This window comes from Caretta caretta, chromosome 2 (assembly GCF_965140235.1).
Source record: "Caretta caretta isolate rCarCar2 chromosome 2, rCarCar1.hap1, whole genome shotgun sequence".
In the NCBI taxonomy this organism is placed as follows: Eukaryota; Metazoa; Chordata; order Testudines; family Cheloniidae; genus Caretta; species Caretta caretta.
The window spans coordinates 120,293,579-120,311,298 of NC_134207.1; the positions used below are offsets into that span (position 1 = coordinate 120,293,579).

A 17,720-nucleotide genomic window follows, 5' to 3' on the forward strand; every position below is an offset into this window, starting at 1 on the left:
CTGGGTGAAAGAGGTCACCAGTACAAAAGTTTGAGAACCACTGGTATAGAGTATCAAGGGTCTTCCAAAAGATCAGAGAGAGTGAAGATGCATAAGTAGCAGAGATGGTCCCAAATGAAAACCTTGTATCTCTGGATCTCAAACTTGGATGAGAGTTTTAGCTCTATAGACTGAGAGGAAAGGAAGAATGGGTCTTAGAAATGTTGTGTAAGAATTAGACATGGCTTGGAAATGTAAGTCTAGAGAGATGAATAAGTGAAAGATGACACTTAGATTATGAGTCTCAGTGGAAGATAATGGTGACATCCATGGTACATGAGATAGTGGGGAAGACAGGAGGGAGAAAGATAAAGAGCTTAGTTTTAGTTGTGTTGACCTTAAGTTGTTGGCTGGACAACCAGAAAGACTGGTCACAATTTTAGTTTGGATGGAAAGAGAAAGATCCAGACTAGAGTCAGATCTGTGAGTGGTCAATGTAGACATGATATCTGAAACTGTTTTCAAACAAAATCACCCAGTTATAAGTAAGGTTGTGATTCTGTCACGGAGGTCACAGATTCTGACTTTCTGTGACCTCTGACTTCCACAGCTGCAGTGGCTGGTGTGGCCGACCCCAGGGCTGCCTGCCAGCCACACTGGCCATTGCTGGAGTGACCCTGAGGCCAGCCGCACTGGCTGCTGCTTGGGTGGCCCTGGGCAGCTGGCCCTGGGGAGCACCTGAGCATTGGTGGCCCTGGAGGCCAACAGGAGAGTGGTCCCTAGGGGCCTTGGAGCAGTGGCTGCTGGGTGGTCAGCCCCCACCGCTGGAGCAGGGGGCCCCCAAAGCAGCAGGCTCTGGGAGCAGAGATTTAGTCATTATGAGTATTTATAGTAATAATCATGGACAGGTCAGGGGCCGTGAATTTTTGTTTATTGCCTGTGACCTGTCCATGACTTTTACCAAAAATACCCATGACTAAATCTTAGCCTTAGTGATAATATATAGAAAGATTAAAGAAAGGTCAAGGGTGAAGCTTGGTGGGACCCCAACAAATGTGAGAAAGCATCATGATCCCCCAAACAAAATCTCTGCAGGAATGATTAGAGAACTAGGTGAAAGTGGGGTGTCAAAAGCTGAGGAAGGACAAGATTTCAAGAAGAATATGGTCAGTAGTAAAAAGAAAAGGAGTACTTGTGGCACCTTAGAGACTAACCAATTTATTTGAGCATGAGCTTTCGTGAGCTACAGCTCGCTTCATCGGATGCATACCGTGGAAACTGCAGCAGACTTTATATATACACAGAGAATATGAAACAATACCTCCTCCCACCCCACTGTCCTGCTGGTAATAGCTTATCTAAAGTGATCATCAGGTGGGCCATTTCCAGCACAAATCCAGGTTTTCTCACCCTCCACCCCCCCACACAAATTCACTCTCCTGCTGGTGCTAGCCCATCCAAAGTGACAACTCTTTACATAATCAAGTCGGGCTATTTCCTGCACAAATCATGCTCAAATAAATTGGTTAGTCTCTAAGGTGCCACAAGTACTCCTTTTCTTTTTGCGAATACAGACTAACACGGCTGTTACTCTGAAAAATGGTCAGTAGTGTCAGTCAGCCAACAAGTACAGGAGAAGTTTGTGCAGGCCCTGAAATTTGGCATAGAAAATGTTGAGACTTTGAAAAAGCAGCACCTGTGCGTTCTAGAAATGGGGGAAATTAATTAGCCCTATTTAGGTTTTGTTTATGTAAATAGCTACTTCTCTCATAGATGTCACCTATTCCTATGGCTAAACCGCCCCTTTCTCTTACCTGGATTCCTGACTCTGAACATGTGAAATGTTGGGGATCAGATCCACAGCAGGATGACAGAAACTTGCTGGTAAAGTACAGAACCACAATTAGAAATTAGGATTGTTTTTAAGAGTGAAATTTAGACATTTCTAATTTAGCCCTGAGTATATTTTGATAGAGGCTCTCCTCAACATTCGGTTTTGTGGATGGTCTCAGGTTTAAAAAATACAGGGCAGAATTTTCAGATGTGCTCAGCATTGACTTTCAACAACTTCTCCTATTGAAGCTAATGGTAAAATGACAAGTGACTGTAATACAGGCCGAATTAGGCCAATACAGTGTGGTTTTGAAAATCCCACTCATAGATGATTAATGACACTGCTCAGAATATTAGCTGAGATGGGAAAATGTCTAAAATTAATATAATCTAAGATTGGGGTTACATTTTACAGTCTAGAAATGTATTTTTGGTGTAGGTGCCAGACCAGCTCAACTTTTTTTACACGCATACCACTCCTGCAATGACTCCTACACAACAGAGTAGCAGCACTCAGCCTTTACCAGGCGAAAAGCCACCAAATCATTAAACGAAAATTTGAAAAGCCGCAAACGATTGAAACAATATTCAGAATACCAACAACAGTATGTAACAAGTTTATTGCTGAATAACACCTGAAATATTCATTAAACTACTAATAATGGTTACAATATGAGCACTTTGACCTAGGGAGAGATCTGGTTGGCCATCATTTTCCAGAAGTCTGATTCTGTTGACTTTGCTGACACCCATATGTCTGTCTCCATTTGTGTTTTTATTTGAAGTAACAATTTTCTCTTTTCCCAACCATCAAATTAATGCCATGGTAGGTCAGCACCTGATGCTTCAATCCACCCTGAGAAGAGAGTCGTATGCATGCCTAAGGAGAACCACAAGCTGGTTAAAGTGTGGTTCTACTCTGAAAAGCCACTATGGAAGATCGGCACCTTCTTACTCTATAGAAGCAGTCCCTGCATGCAGTTAGAGTTGGCTGCTCACTTTGGTGCCCAAAGTAAGTTTTTTCTTGGTTTTTACTCCTGTGAGTCCTCTGGAGCCACGTACAGCTAAGGGAAAATGAACTGGATTCCATTCCATCTGGTGCATCAGCAGCAGAGCTGTTGGCTAAATTCCTGTCCATTTTACATGCTCAAACTCATTGAAGACAATGAGACTATATAGGCATCAGACTGAACCTGAATCCTTCTTGTGCTGTCAGACATCACTTTAGGGCACAAACACCCCTGTTTACCATGCTGTTTCCTGGAATGGCTACCTTGATCTGTTTCTAGCATTTAATTTTTTTTGTTTTTAACAAGGATAGTTTGTTGGCCTATTGCCCTCCCTCAACCTGGAGGCCCAGTGGCCTGTTTTTTGTCTGGACCCTACCCTTTGACCTGTCTGGCTTATGCAGCCCTACCCGGAGTTAAAGCTGCCGCTGGTATACCTCTCGGAATCCTTGGAACACAAAAGCCTTCCCACCACATCAAGGTGCCCAGGGAAGGCTAAAGGCATCAGCTGAGGACATAATTTGGTTTGCAGACCCTCTATTACAGATGAGGATGTGCAAGAAGGAAAGATTCTATCTTGACTCTTAAACGCCTGGCTGAGTTTATATCACTGGCAGTTATAAAAACATCGTATTTGGAAGCTGAACACATTTATTATGCAAACCACTGTGAGATAGCAAACATGATATCTCACTGCCATTGGTATTGAATCATTTTTCAGAATAGAGCTGCACTTTAAATGCTGAATCTTATCTAATCTCTAAAGTCTAACACTGCCCTAGGGGAACACACGAATGGAGTAGGTGTTAATGTATGAAAAGATATTGCTTTTGGGTCAAGGCGGTGCAAGTGAGATGTACCTGGAATTAATTCTCAAGGCCTAACCCTCCTGAATTTAACCATGGTGTTTGAAAGGAAAGCATTGGTGAGTAGAGTTGACTGGAAAATGGTTTCTCCCTCTCCTCCCAGGGAAAATTTGGATAAAACCAAACAAAAACCGTTTTCCTGGAAAATTTTCAGTTTTTCTCAGGAAGACCAGGCACATTAGTTTTACCGTGAGGTAAATGTACTGAGGTTAACCCCTGGAAGAGGTATAGGGCTCTTTACCTTACTGTGGTGTCTGGTCTTCACTGTGCCATTACCGTAGGATAGCTCATGCATATTATTAGTTACCCTGTGTTAAAAAATGCACCTTTTTTTAACATTGAAGACAAGACCCCTGTTAGTAAATGGCTGATTCAATGTACACTGAGGTATTCCATGATATAGCAATTTCTTAAAATGAACCAGAATTCCTAAGTTTTACCCAGACAAATTTCCCAAACTGTCAGAGTCCAAACTTTGACTTCACTGGAAGAGAGCGCATGCACCTACAGACAGAATTTGGTTCAGAGACAGCTATTTGTATTGCTGTCAGGTCTCATCCTGCTTCAGAGAGATGACCTGTCATATTGCTCAGACTGAAGTAGGTCAGTAGACAGTGGTTTTGTGAACTGGTACTTTTAAAGCTCTCTGTTTAAAATCTTGACACTTACTTTGGTACCTAAATAGGAGCTGAGTTCTTTTGAAAATCTGTCTTCTTGTAGCTGTCACTGGAGTGGAATACCCTGTATATAACTTGAAATTGTGCTCACTATATATGGGTTTTTCTATTTCTGGTAAACTGGCAGTGGGAAGGCAAGAGTGTTTTTTAAAAGACTGTTGCCCGTCTTCCGCATACACAAAGCAAATGTTCTGAAAAAATAAGCTTTGAACATTTATGACCTTGAACATTGACTCCTAATCTACAGGGCATCCAACTGGCATGAAAATGTAACATCCCTTGTATTAAAAATAAAGGACTGTAATATTCTACAGTTGTAATCCAAAACATTGCAGTAACACTACTATAAGCTGTAGTGTTTTGGAACATAACTGTAGAATACGGTCGAACATTTAGTACATTTTTTTAAAATATAAGAGATGACACTTTAAAAGCACTGATGCAACTTTTCAGTTCTTGTTTAAACCCACTCTTGTCTCTCAATTTTGAAGCACTATCACTCAGCTCTGGTTTTGCTTCCTAACGTCAACTTGCTTTTAGCTGAGCTTTTGTTTTTCGAAGTCTGAGAAGCACACCTGTTTAAACAATGAAGAAAATACAAAGGAACTTTTGAAAATGGCTCAGTATCTATTATTTCATAACTGAAACCAAGTCAGGTTTCTTTTGTACTTTAGCATGATATTGCAAGCCACACAGGAAACCTACCTTCATTTCTATAGTGACTTATTCTAGAATATTTGGTCAGATATTATCAACTATATTAAATAGTAAAATTACTCAGTGCTGGCACCACTCCTAAATATAAATCCATCTGTATGTATTATGGTGCTATTCAGATATTAAAAGAGAATAAGATGAGTTTCATTTTCTGCCAGTGACAAATAAAGTAACCATCAAAGCAGGTGAAATAAGAAGAAGAGAAAAGGATATTGTGAAATTTCCTCACGTCTGCTTTCTTTATTTACAGAAAGCTAAGGTCAAGTGATTCTTTTGCTAAAATTGTTCTTCGTGGGCCCCATCCTGTTCCTACTGAAATCACACAAAACTTGCTAAACATAAGAGGGCCAGATCCTCAGCTAGTGTAAATCCATGTAGCTCTGTTGACTTCAGTGGAGCTACACTGATGATTCATACCAGCTGGGAATCTGACCCAAGAGTTTGCACATTTGTCTCAGGGAAAGGCTTAGTGGCATTTTAAGAGCAATGCTATGCTGTGTCTTCTCTGGTGCACCACACAGCTCATCTGGACTATCAAAACACAAATTCAGTCAAGACATTCCAAGGCGTTTAGTTTCAGTCAAGTTTCCAAGAATGGAGGAGGACGTACTTGCTGGTCTAACTTATGTTAGCCATTTCTCAGTTCACCATTTGGCTATACTGAATGGAAGCAGACCACATCTGACTGACTGTAACTTTCCCTTAGTCGTACAAACCTTGTAGATTGCATCAGCATTTCTAAAATCTAAACAAATAAGCAGTGATGGAGAAAAGGACAACCAGATATATTTACAGTATGAAAGCAGAATGATCAGATCTTTTTAGAGCGCTCTCCTCTTCAGAGCCCACCATGCAAAGTATTTTCACATGCAGTGAGGTGAAGAAAGCCAAGAAATTGAAAGGAACGGGTGAGGAGACTGTCTCCTGTGTCTTGCTACCCAGCAGTTTGCAGTGTCTTCCAGAAAAACATCTATGGTGCATGTCTGCTGAAAACAATGTGCTAGGCTAACCTCATGGGCATAATCACAGCTTCTTTTAAAGCCTGATTCAAAGTCTCCTACTGGATTCAATAAACGTCAGCTCATGTTCCTGATGGTTCTGTGTTGATGAGACCCCTGCTCCTCACCAAGCTTCAAAGTAATTTTTTAAATGGTAATTTCAAGAAATTGAGCTCTGCCCACTCCAAAAAGTTCTTGTCGCCTCTTAGGGATCTCTCTTCCACATATTGCTATTTACTTACCTGCTGCACAGGAGAGTTGTGAAGATTACCTTTAGTGAGCTTGCACAGGTGTAAACTGAGAGCAGAAAATGCCCTATTAAAACAATATTTTTCCTCTAGAGTCCTTGTATACAATGAACAGCAACAGAAACAAATAAATTTTTAGCTTATGAGCAGGAGTAAATTTTGGTATTTCACTCCCACTCAACAACGGGTTATTTATAGTAACTAATCATATATGCAATATGCTTTTTAATGTTCTTGTCTCCATTGAAAATGTTTAATGTTTTGGAAAACGTAGAGTTCCAGAATCCAGTATTTTATTATATTTGAAGAAGATTCTTAATTGATGGAAAATGTGTTACTATTTTTGTAACACTTTGCTATCTAATTATGAAAGATAAACCGAATTGTTGACCAGACCATTTACTTTCTTACATATGCAGCAAAAGTGAAGGTGGAAGACAGATCAGGTAAGTGGATATGGTAAAGTCAAGGCAGTACGAGTCATTGGTTAGAGTTCACTGCTCTAAAAGTTATAGCAATGATCTATTTTTAACATGTTCTTTCCACTTGTCCCACCTCCCCAAAACGGCCTTTCAAAAATGGAGTAAAATCAGAATTGTTAAGGCCTTTTAAGTACTCTTTTTCCACATATTTTAACCAAGAAATTCGTAACAGTCAAATAAACCAAGTAGCTGTAACCCATCAGCCATTCCTGTTGAGTTTTCAGCTAGATTAATTTTTTAATTGCTTTAGGTACATGTAAACAGAGGTTGCTGAATGATAGCTTTACAGATATGAAAATGCAGTTATTTGATCAATGGTTGCTATGGCAGCTAACCTACATCTAGATTATCTTGTACATTTCTCCAAAAAGCGTTACAAGTCTGAGCTATTTTTTTACATTTACATTCCTCCAACAGCATTTTGATAGACTGCTAGGTTTGCTCCTTCTGTCTGAATTGTCCATTACTTTTTTGGCCAGGGCCTTGACCTCTTGTAAGGCTCCTTTGTGCCATTTCTGCCTTACGTCCTCAGTTGTGGATTCACCCCATACATCCTGGAATGTCCTCCAGGCCACCTACTGGTGGAGAGGATTGGAGGGGCAGATCAGGGGTGCGATTAGGGAAGGACTGTGATCCAGCTATTCTGGCCAGCAGGTGCAGCCCTAAGTCGGTTCACTATAAAATTTAAAGGTCAGAATTTGCTCTCATCAGTTACATGGGGATTTGAATAAGAGCAACTCAGTTGACTTTAGTGGAGTTGCTCTAGATTTACACGAGCATAAATGAGAGCAAAATTTGCCCTTAAGGCCTTGAATTAATAAAATTGTGTCTGAATTCAGCTCAGTGGAAACCATCATTATAATAAACGATAATGCTTATCACTCATATTCAAAGTGCTATGTCTTCTGCAGTGCATTAGTAATGTAGTATGGGCTAGAGTAGTTTTATGTAACTATATATTACAGTTATCCAGCAGGAATCCCAGAATTCGGTGAGACTGCCCTGCATCCAGCTCTCTCTCCTTTACTGACCACTCCCCCAATCCAATCACTACCTAACCCCTTGTTGTTTATTAATTTGGTTTTAAGCTCAATTTATTTCCCACAAAACTTTTCGATGTCATAGAATCAGCATTTTCCAGTTGAAAACTGTTCCATTGGAAACTTTTTGATTTTTTTTTTTAAATCTTCTTCCTTGCCAGCCCTGCAAAATTAGTCATGAATCCCTTTCATTGGAAGCCAGCCCCACTCTGAATCAGTTTCTGCCAGATAAAGGAAGGATGAGGTTGCTTTCTGCCTGTTGTATAGTGTAAACACAGCAGCCCATTGTATTTACCAAGGGATCAGAAGATAACAGGCATGGGTTATTCATTTATTTTTCTTTTAAGGGCGTCAAACTTAACCTGCAGTTAAAGCAGACGACTAGATTTTTAAAAAAATGGTCAGTTTCGCCATCAGTTTGGCTCTGATTTTTACCCAGACAATTGCCTCAAAGACAGATGCAGCAATCAGGGAACTTAGCATCACTGAACTCACGTATGCAATGTCAAAAAGTGGCTATTGCTCTGCATATGCTTCACATGTTACCTGGCAATACAAAAAAATAGGATTTTTGTGGTTATATGCTATGCTAAAATAATGCCACTTCTCAGGAATGCTGAAAGCTATCAGATCCAGCAAGTGCTTTCATACCCAGCTAGAGTGTGCGTTTATTCAATGTGATCACCTTGGTTATAGATTGCTCTTGCCAGTCAAGGTTGTAGTCAATCACAGACTGAATACGATATGATACTGCTGCAAAAAAAGACAAATGTTTTTCTGAGATGTATTAACAAGAGTGTTGTATGTCAGACATGAGAGATAATTGTTCCTTTCTACTCCATACTGGTGACACCTCAGGGGGAGAACTGAGTCCAATTCTGGATGCCACATAATAAAGATGTGTACAAATTGGAGAATCCAGAGGAGAGCAACAAAAATGATCCAAAGTTTAGAAAACATGACCTATGAGGAAAGGTTGAAAGTACTGGGTTTGTTTAGTTTAGAGAAAAGAAGGCAGAGGAGGGACATAGTTGAAGACAGTTATGTACAAGGTTGTCATAAAGAGGACAGTAATTAATTGTTCTCTGTGTCCACCGGGGGTAGGACAAGAAGTAATTGGCTTGGTTTGCTGAAAGGGAGATTCAGGTTAGATATTAGGAAAAACTGTCTAACTATAAGAATAGTTAAGCACCGGAACAGGTTATTTAAGGAGACTGTGGAATTCCTCTCAATGCAGGATTTTAAGAATAGGTTAGACAAACCCCTGTTGGGGAGGATGTAGATGTAATTAATCCTGCGTTAGCCGTGGGGGATGGACTAGATGGCCTCTTGAGGTCCCTACTAGCCCTATATTTCTATCATTTATTTTGGCTTTAAAGGCTTGAAAACAATGCATATATTTAACATGATGGATCACATCCTCAGCAGGTGTAAATCAGTGTATGCTCCATTCACTTTAACTGATCGTATCTGCTGAGGATCTGGACATGTGTGCAATATAAAATAGTTTATTATACAACAACAAAATAAGAAAATAAGTACTAAGAATAACCTGGTAGTGTAAGAGATAATGGCATAGAGAGTACACTTATAAAGTTTGTGGGTGATACCAAGCTGGGAGGGGATTATGATCTTGACAAAAATGATCTTGATGAATGGAAGAAATGGTCTGAAATAAATAGGATGAAATTCAATAAGGACAAATGTAAAGTACTAGATTTAAGACGGAATAACCAATTACACAAATACAAAATGGGAAATGACTGCGTAGGAAAAGGATCTGCGGCTATAGTGGATCACAAACTAAATATTTGTCAACAATGTAATACTGTTGTAAAAAAAAAAAATTGAACAGCATTAGCAGGAGTGTTGTAAGCAAGACACAAGAAGTAATTCATCCTCTCTACTCAGCACTGATAAGGCTTCAACTGGAATACTGTGTGGATGGCCAGTTCTGGGCACCTCACTTCAGGAAAGATGTGAACAAACTGGAGAAAGTCCAAAGGAGAGCAACAAAATTGTTTAAAGGTCTAGAAAACACGTCCTATGAAGAAAAATGGAAAAAACTGGGTTTGTTTAGTCTGGAGAAGAGAAGACAGAGGACGGACATAAGTCTTCAAGTATGTAAACGGTTGTTATAAAAGGGAGGGTGATAAATTGTTTTCCTTATTCACCGAGGACAGGACAAGAAGTAATGGGCTTAAACTGCAGCAAGAGAGATTTAGGTTAGACATTAGGAATAACTTTCTAACTGTATCGGTAATTAAGCACTGGAACAAATTACCTAGGGAGTTCTGGAATCTCCATCATTGGAGGTTTTTAGGAACTGGTTAGACAAACACGTGTCAGGGATGGTACAGAATGCAGAGAGCTGGAATAGATGACCTACCGAGGTCCTTTCCAGTTCTACATTTCTATATTATACTCCTGGGGAAATTCTGCACTAAAAAAATTAAAAATTCTGCACATATTTTAAAATTCTGCAAAATTCTACATATTTTGTTTGTCAAAATAGCACAATATAATCATGCCAGTTTCAATTATTTTGGTAATTTATTTCAAAATACCTGTCAGCAAGTATGTCTGTAACAATATAGACAACGAAAAAGATTCAGGAAATGTTTTTTGACAAATAGATTCCTTAGTAGGCATATTAATACCGAACTTGATGTATCTTTGTTGACAACTATCTTCTGGTTCAGTGAAACTAAATGTTTCATTTAAACAAAATCATTATACAAAAGTATGTTATACAAAAGTATTGTAACGACCTGGCCTAAAAGGAGGATAGCAGCCTTAAGGACTGTTTTGTGTCTGTCATGTCTTGTCCAAGTTCAAGCTTCTATGTGTATTGTAAGTTTTTTGGGTCATGCCACTGTAATGGGTGGGGGGGTTGGTGAGTTGTGGTAGTTTAATTGTAGGATAGCCAGTGGTTAGCATGGGGAAAGGAGACCCAGGGTAAACTCTGTGTGTGTGGGTTGGGTCGTGTACATGGTTTGCCAGCCAACACCCATTCATCTCTGGAGGTGGTATGAACGCCCTCGGGCTGGAGCGGAGGGGGATGGGTTCAGGATGGCAGGGAATACATAAGGTTTTTACGTTGAGACTTGCTGCTCACACAGCAGTAGTGCTCATGTGTGTGCAAAGACATTATGTGTATACATAACTAATACATTTGATTTGCAAAACCAGAAAAAAAACATTTTGGTGGAAATCACAAATTCTGTGTGAAAATATAAAATTCTGCGTGAAAATATAAAATTCTGCGAGGAACATTAATTCTGTGCAAATTCTCCATTGCACAATGGTGCAGAATTCTAGCAGAAGTAATATTATGGCAAACTGCAATTAATTTCTTTTTAGCCTACATTTCACAAAAATACTGTAATAAAATACATTTGGGGGAGCATTGCCAATGAAATATTAAAGACTGTTCCTATTCTCCATTGGTTAGGCACAAGGGAGGGGAGGAGGAAGGCACTAACTACTGCACACGGACCAATTTATGTTCTTCTCCTTCAACAGAACTGCTATCATCAGAAAACGACATAAGGAATGACACTGTAGGGCATTTAGACAGCTATGGCCTTGTCATGACTATATTAAAGCAGTGATTCTTAAACTTCCAAATAACTGCCAGTTTATCAAATTAAGGGCTTAATTCTGTTACCACTGAAGTCAATGGAACTTCTGGTTTTGACTTCAACAGGAGCAGGATCAAACTCTGAGACCTTGGTTGTACCTGCCGTTGCCTCCATTTAATTCTCATCTCCCATTTAATTGTGAACATATCAAACAACTAGGGAGCTTGTTGTCAGCAGTTCAGGATCCAGGCTTTCAGGCAGAGATGGCGGGGGCAGAGATGGCGGGTTTACAGGGGCTATTCAAAAAAGGTGCAAAATGAAGTTGGAAGCCCACGGAATGATGGGAGGGAAAGAACTGCATCTTGGGATGGAGAGCGCACCCCCAGGATGCGCTGCGATCTGTTCCCAGAGCTCCCAGCGGCAGAGGGTGGCGAGTTCCACAGGAGGCTAGCTACCCACGATGCAATGCTCTGTCGATGCAAGAGCACCAACTGTGGACACGCTCCGCCGACACGAGGAACGTTGTGTGTGTGTGCACGGTGGATGTAATTAAAGTGGCTTCTGACGTAACTTCAGTCAACTGAACTTTGCAATGTAGACACGTCCTAAGGCCTAGTCTACACTACAAAAATAGGTCGACCTCACAGCATGGCTCAGGTGAACAATTTCACACCCTGTGTGGCACCTAAGCAGCCCCAAGCTTCCCTCAACCTAGCCACCACCTCTCAGAGAGGCGGATTTACGACCACAACAGAAGAACCCCTTCCATCGCAGTAGCGTCTACACTACAGCCCTACTGGGAACACAGACTGATCCTGGAAAAAAGCTGGGGTACCGGGGGCTTTACAGAGACCCTTGGAAACCGCTGTACAGATCAGCCTAAAGCCCAGCAGCGGTTTCCTGGCGCAAGGCCCTGAACAGAAGGTGGTTTTTTTTTTTTCCTGTTTTTCTTTTTTAAAACCAAGCCTGATTTGCATAAACGGCAAGAAATAGGTTTGATTATTTCAGTGTGGCAACTTGTGTTATTTTGGCCCTGACTGCTAGGAAACTAAACAACCTCCCGCTTCATCCCACACACCCGCCGCCGCAGCAGCAGCAGCAGCAGCAGCCGCCGCCGCCGCTTACTCACCCTTCCAGGAATGAGGGTGGGCCGGGCTCACCCTCGTCTCTCTCCGCGTGTGCTACAGGCGGGGGAGGGCCGGGGTCGCTTTGCACGGCGGGACGTGTAGTTTTCTCAGGCGGGTCTCGGCGGGGGAGCCGGCAGCGGCGGAACTACAAGCCCCAGGGCAGCCTGCGGGGGGTGGGGGAGGACGCTTCCTAGGCGTTTGGGCTCTAATCACACGTGGGGGTGGCGAGCCCTGCAAACAGAAGGGCGAGAGCCGAGAGGTGGTTCCTGGCAATGACGCCCTGGTGACTAGTTCAGCTGTTCTCCCGTGCAGCGAGGTTCAGGGGTAGCCAAGCGGAAAACCTCCTCTGATCACAAGGCATCTAGGAGAAAAGCCTGGCCACGCTGGGGGCAGAGATGATCCTGCGCGCTGCAGCTAAGAATTGACAGTAACCCCCTCACCCCATACACACTCTCATCACAGGGCAAACACTTTCCCATGCACGTTGACCTGCAGCGTGCAAGCAAGCTTAGCCTGCAGCCAAGAGTTCTCCCGCAGTACTAAAGTTCAGTCCGCTTAGAGCCATGGGGAATGGGATGAACAAGGTAATGCTGCTGCTTCTTCTTGTTATTCTTTGTGTGCGTGTGCGTCGGGGTGTGTGGGGCTCCCCAGGATCGAAAAGCTGCTGTAAAGATCAGTCCACCGCCTCCCCACATCGTCTCCTCCCCCTCCCTGCTTTGTTTTGCAGTAAACATCCTTATACAATGAGGGGTAACGAGCCGTTGCTATAGGCGTTTATGGCCAGCTAAGGTCAAATGAGGTTTTTCTGCCTAACTTCGATTTTGGCTTTTTGGAAAGGGAAGGAGACGATGGCTGAAATTCCCCTTGGGGGCGCGTTTCCTGGTTAGCAATCTGCAGCTGCCATGCATGCACGATGATTTGGTTTCAGCTGGTACTAAGTAGGTCTGTCTTCCTTCCTCTCCCTGCAAAATACATTTGCTGTAGACTAGTTTAGCAAAGTGGGAGAGCTAGACAATTCTACTCCTGATCCCTCACGCGCCTTTATAAACCTGCTGTCCACATGACTAGTACTCAGGGCGTATATGTATATTTCTCGGTTGTCGTTTGTTTCCTTGTTGTGTGTGTGTGTTTCTCGGTTTTGCATGAGAAGACGGAAATGCTTCAGGCAGCTAGAGTCCTTACAGCTACCTAGATGTTCAAGGAGTATTCTGGGCACCCTCTTTAAAACCATCCATCACGCAGAGGGGTAGAAAGATCAAGATGCCAGACTTGTTGACTGCGTGGGTATCTAGTGAAGCTGCTGGAGGAAAATAAATGGCGTTCTTTATGTTTCGCAATCTCCTAGGCATCTAACACTTCCACAGTAACCCCCCCCCCCCATGAGTCAGTCTGAGGACATGTTGTGTTATACCACATGCCTTGAAGAAGCCAAGTCAAAAAACCTTTATCGTGATTGTTGTGGTTCTTGGCTCTTTTGTTGTATTATTTGTTTTCTTAAGTGGGTTTTTGGGTGTGTCCTAGAAGAAATGTTTGAATTTCTATAACTATCTGGAAAAAGAAAAGGAGGACTTGTGGCACCTTAGAGACTAACCAATTTATTTGAGCATAAGCTTTCGTGAGCTACAGCTCACTTCATCAGAGCTACTGTAGCTCACAAAAGCTTATGCTCAAATAAATTTGTTAGTCTCTAAGGTGTCACAAGTCCTCCTTTCCTTTTTGCGAATACAGACTAACACGGCTGCTACTCTGAAACCTATAACTATCTGGATTTTCCTAGCTGATGCCATTCAGTACAGAGGAATCTGGATGTCTTTCTTCTCTCTTCCAGCATCAGCTCTGTTTGTGTTCAGATGCTTGTTTAATGCAAGTTAATTAGATTTTTCAAACTAACATATGGAGGCTGATTGTTTACTGATTACTATAGGCAGAAGGTTTAACACATTCCTGGTGGTTCTTTTGCCTCACACTTACTATTGGGGGTGTCAAGGATCCCACTTTTTATGTATCTGTCTAGCACTTGAAGGCCATGTGATTAGTAGACCGAACATGAGGTGGGAGCCAGGATTTCCTGGCTCTGACACTGACTTGCTGTGAGGCCTTGGGTAAATCACTGAGGGCCTGATCCTGGATCCACTGAAGTTAATGGATGCAGGATCAGACCTTTAACCTCTCCCTATTTGTTTTCCCTTCTGCAAAACGGGAATAGTAACACATACCTGCCTTATATGTGACTTTGGGGACGTGTGGTCAATTGAAAATCAATTATGGATCTCCCTCTGCTTTATTTGGGCTATTTAGGACATAACCTTCTAATTACTTGGTTTTCACAGATGGTAGGTGGTCAACACTTCTTGAAAAGCAGGCTCCTTTTAATGTATCTCAAATTGGATACCCAAAAATTGAGGTCCTCAAAATCCAGAATCATTTTTGAAGATCTTGGTTGCTGGTTTTATTCTTGGAATTGTTAGAATGTGGCACCAAGCATATTGCCTTTTCTGTCAGTGTTGTGAGCCAGCAGTAACACAAGGGATTAAGAGGGGCTTGGAATCATCAAAGCTGATTGTTGGATGCATGTGGCCCCCTGAGTCATCAGTGCCTCTCAATATCAGTGACATTAGTTGATAATTTGAGTGCTTCTTGCAGTATAGCCATATATGATGGAGACTACAGAGGGACATGATTTGAGCAGCTTATCAGATGGTGGATTATTTCAATTAAGAGCATCTCTTTGTACTGAAGCCAAGAGAAGATTAATTGTTGCCCCTAATGGTTCAGAAATGGAAAAGCTCCAGAGACTGTTACAGCGTCTGTTGGTTCTTGAGCCCTTGTCACTGTTGTGTTTTCTAGTCATGAGTGCAGTGGGGTTCCTATGTTTTGCGTTTAGTTAGAAATGTGGTATACATGTATTTCATAGGAGTAAGTGTACCTGATTTTTATATGGGTTTTGCAGCTTATAGAAAGGCTTGCAGAGGACTGAGGCACTTTTTGTCTGTTACATCTTAGCAAAAACAGCTGTGCTTGTTGTTCTCAAGCCTGGCACCTAGTCATTCTCCGGGTTCTTCCAAAGTAAGTTGTTTGTAATATTATTATTATTGTAATATTATTCCCATGCAACACAACTATGGGAAAATGGCTGGCTAGCAAGCCCTCTCAAACTGCAAATTCATCACTTAACTGCAATTAATTTTCAATGCCTTAACCTTCTCTCAGAGTAGCAGCCGTGTTAGTCTGTATGCGCAAAAAGAAAAGGAGGACTTGTGGCACCTTGGAGACTAACCAATTTATTTGAGCATAAGCTTTCGTGAGCATCCAATGACGTGAGCTGTAGCTCACGAAAGCTTATGCTCAAATAAATTGGTTAGTCTCTAAGGTGCCACAATCCTCCTTTTCTTTTAACCTTCTCTCTGTCTTTAACCTCTTCAGTTGAGGGTTAAACTCCCGCAGATCTTTTTCTTTACTTAGCCCATCCTCTATCACAGTAGTTTCTAGAGATCTTTCTAGTCCAGTCAAAATGGTTCCAGTGATGGGCTTTCCACCACTTCCATGGAAAGACTATTCTGCAGTCCAACTGATCTGATTGAGAGTTTTTCTTAATAGTCTACATTTTCCTTTTCTTATTCTAACTGCTCATGCTTTATCTCTGACCTGGGTTTTAGTTCAAGATTCATGTTGATTTCTGTGTTTCAAAATCATGCATGACCTTAGAACCCCCTCTTTTTCATTCTGTGGTTTGGCAGCTGAGATCAGATGGGAGATAATGCTCTAACTGATAAAACTTAGATTTATTTATCTGTAAGCAAGGCATTCTTAGTGAAAGGCATTCTCAGTGAAGAGCCTTCCACTGGGATTCATTCCCTTCTTGGTCTGATACTCTGAAGATCAATTCTTCTTATTCACTCAGGCTTTCTTGAAGGGATGGTGGAAGTCTCAGTATTTCATAGGGGAAGATTCTTTTAGTGGCACTGTTAAAATGGCATTTGGGATTTCTTCGTGTAGGTGTGTTATATATCATGTGCTTAGTGATCTTGTAATAAGTGCCTTATGTAAATTGCATAGGTAAATAGTATTTAATAAAGAGATTGATTTACATTTTTTCTAAGTTAATCTAGATAGTTACAGCTGATGTAAATAATTCCTTGGAAATCAATAGACCTATGTCAGTTTACATCAGGTGAGGATCTGGCCCATCGACCTATGTGACTTTCCTGTGACGCTTAGTGAAATAGGCTAATCCTCTTGTTCTTGCCCTGCATCACATTCTTCTCATAATCTCTGCACAAAACCCATTAAACTGCAGTGAATTTCCATGGATTGCTTAATAGATATTAGTCAAAACAACTTTATGCAGTAAGTTATGTTAATGTAGTCTGAGAGTATGTGTCTATTTAGAAAATAATGGGGCATTCAGACATACATAAATCTTTTAAGTGGATCTGAAGAATTACTAGGAGGTTGATAAGTATCAGTAGCTCTCTCTTAAAAGGGCTGTGCCATCACAATATTTATTCTGACTTTCTCATTAATGCACTTAGGAACTGATGACTGACTTAGATGGCCTTGGTGATTGGTGGCAAAGTAGAGATCTTGTCCATGGTCGTATTTACTAAATAGCATTTGCTTCATATTGTGTTTCAGCTCATATGAAGAGCTCTTGTTTTATTCACAAAGCAGTGGTTGAAAAGTTCATGATATGGCCACCCTTCTCCTCTCCCTCCCCTCTTCTCTCACATGTAAACACCCATCCATCACTCTTCATTTGGTTCTAATCCTCCCTTCTCCGTAGTCTGAAATTGCATTTGCTGAAGTCAGGGTGAGATGACACAGCTGAAAGTTCCCAACCATAGCATAGTGCCGAAATATTAGTAAGCACTATAGGAAGAGTCACCTTTTTCCAGGTAGCTTTCCTCCTTGGTAAGGTTTCATTCTTTTAGAATGACTCCTGAGGCAGCCTCTTCCTTGCAAGACATCCTAATTTCCTTTATTGGTTTCGTAATGCACAAATACACACGTTTGTTTTTTTTCCACCTTCACTAAGGACATCCTATTTAAAGAGCATCTTCCTTTTTTATCCCTCCTCCAGTCTGTCCGTCTACCCAGTCTGGGCATTTTCTCTTTATGGTTTCTAACCCTAGTGGTAATGACTAGAATGTAAGCTCTAATCC

The 17,720-nt window shown here is 41.4% G+C and overlaps 1 protein-coding gene and 1 long non-coding RNA gene across 6 annotated transcripts in view; one reads left to right on the forward strand and one right to left on the reverse strand.

The window, feature by feature from the left end:
• Positions 1–12,758, reverse strand: part of LOC125632089 (uncharacterized) — a 34,111-nt gene extending 21,353 nt beyond the window's left edge. The window contains exon 1 of the long non-coding RNA XR_007355183.1: positions 12,561–12,758. This is a non-coding gene — a long non-coding RNA (uncharacterized LOC125632089). The remainder of the gene's footprint in view (positions 1–12,560) is intronic.
• A 38-nt stretch (positions 12,759–12,796) lies between these two features.
• Positions 12,797–17,720, forward strand: part of DUSP22 (dual specificity phosphatase 22) — a 57,291-nt gene continuing 52,367 nt past the window's right edge. For 2 of the 5 annotated variants that reach the window (XM_048839746.2, XM_075125400.1), the window contains exon 1: positions 12,797–13,142. In XM_048839746.2, coding sequence (XP_048695703.1) covers positions 13,122–13,142 — 21 coding nt within the window. In that variant the 5' untranslated portion in view covers positions 12,797–13,121. The remainder of the gene's footprint in view (positions 13,143–17,720) is intronic. The other 3 variants (XM_075125399.1, XM_075125401.1, XM_075125398.1) reach the window with 2 other exon arrangements.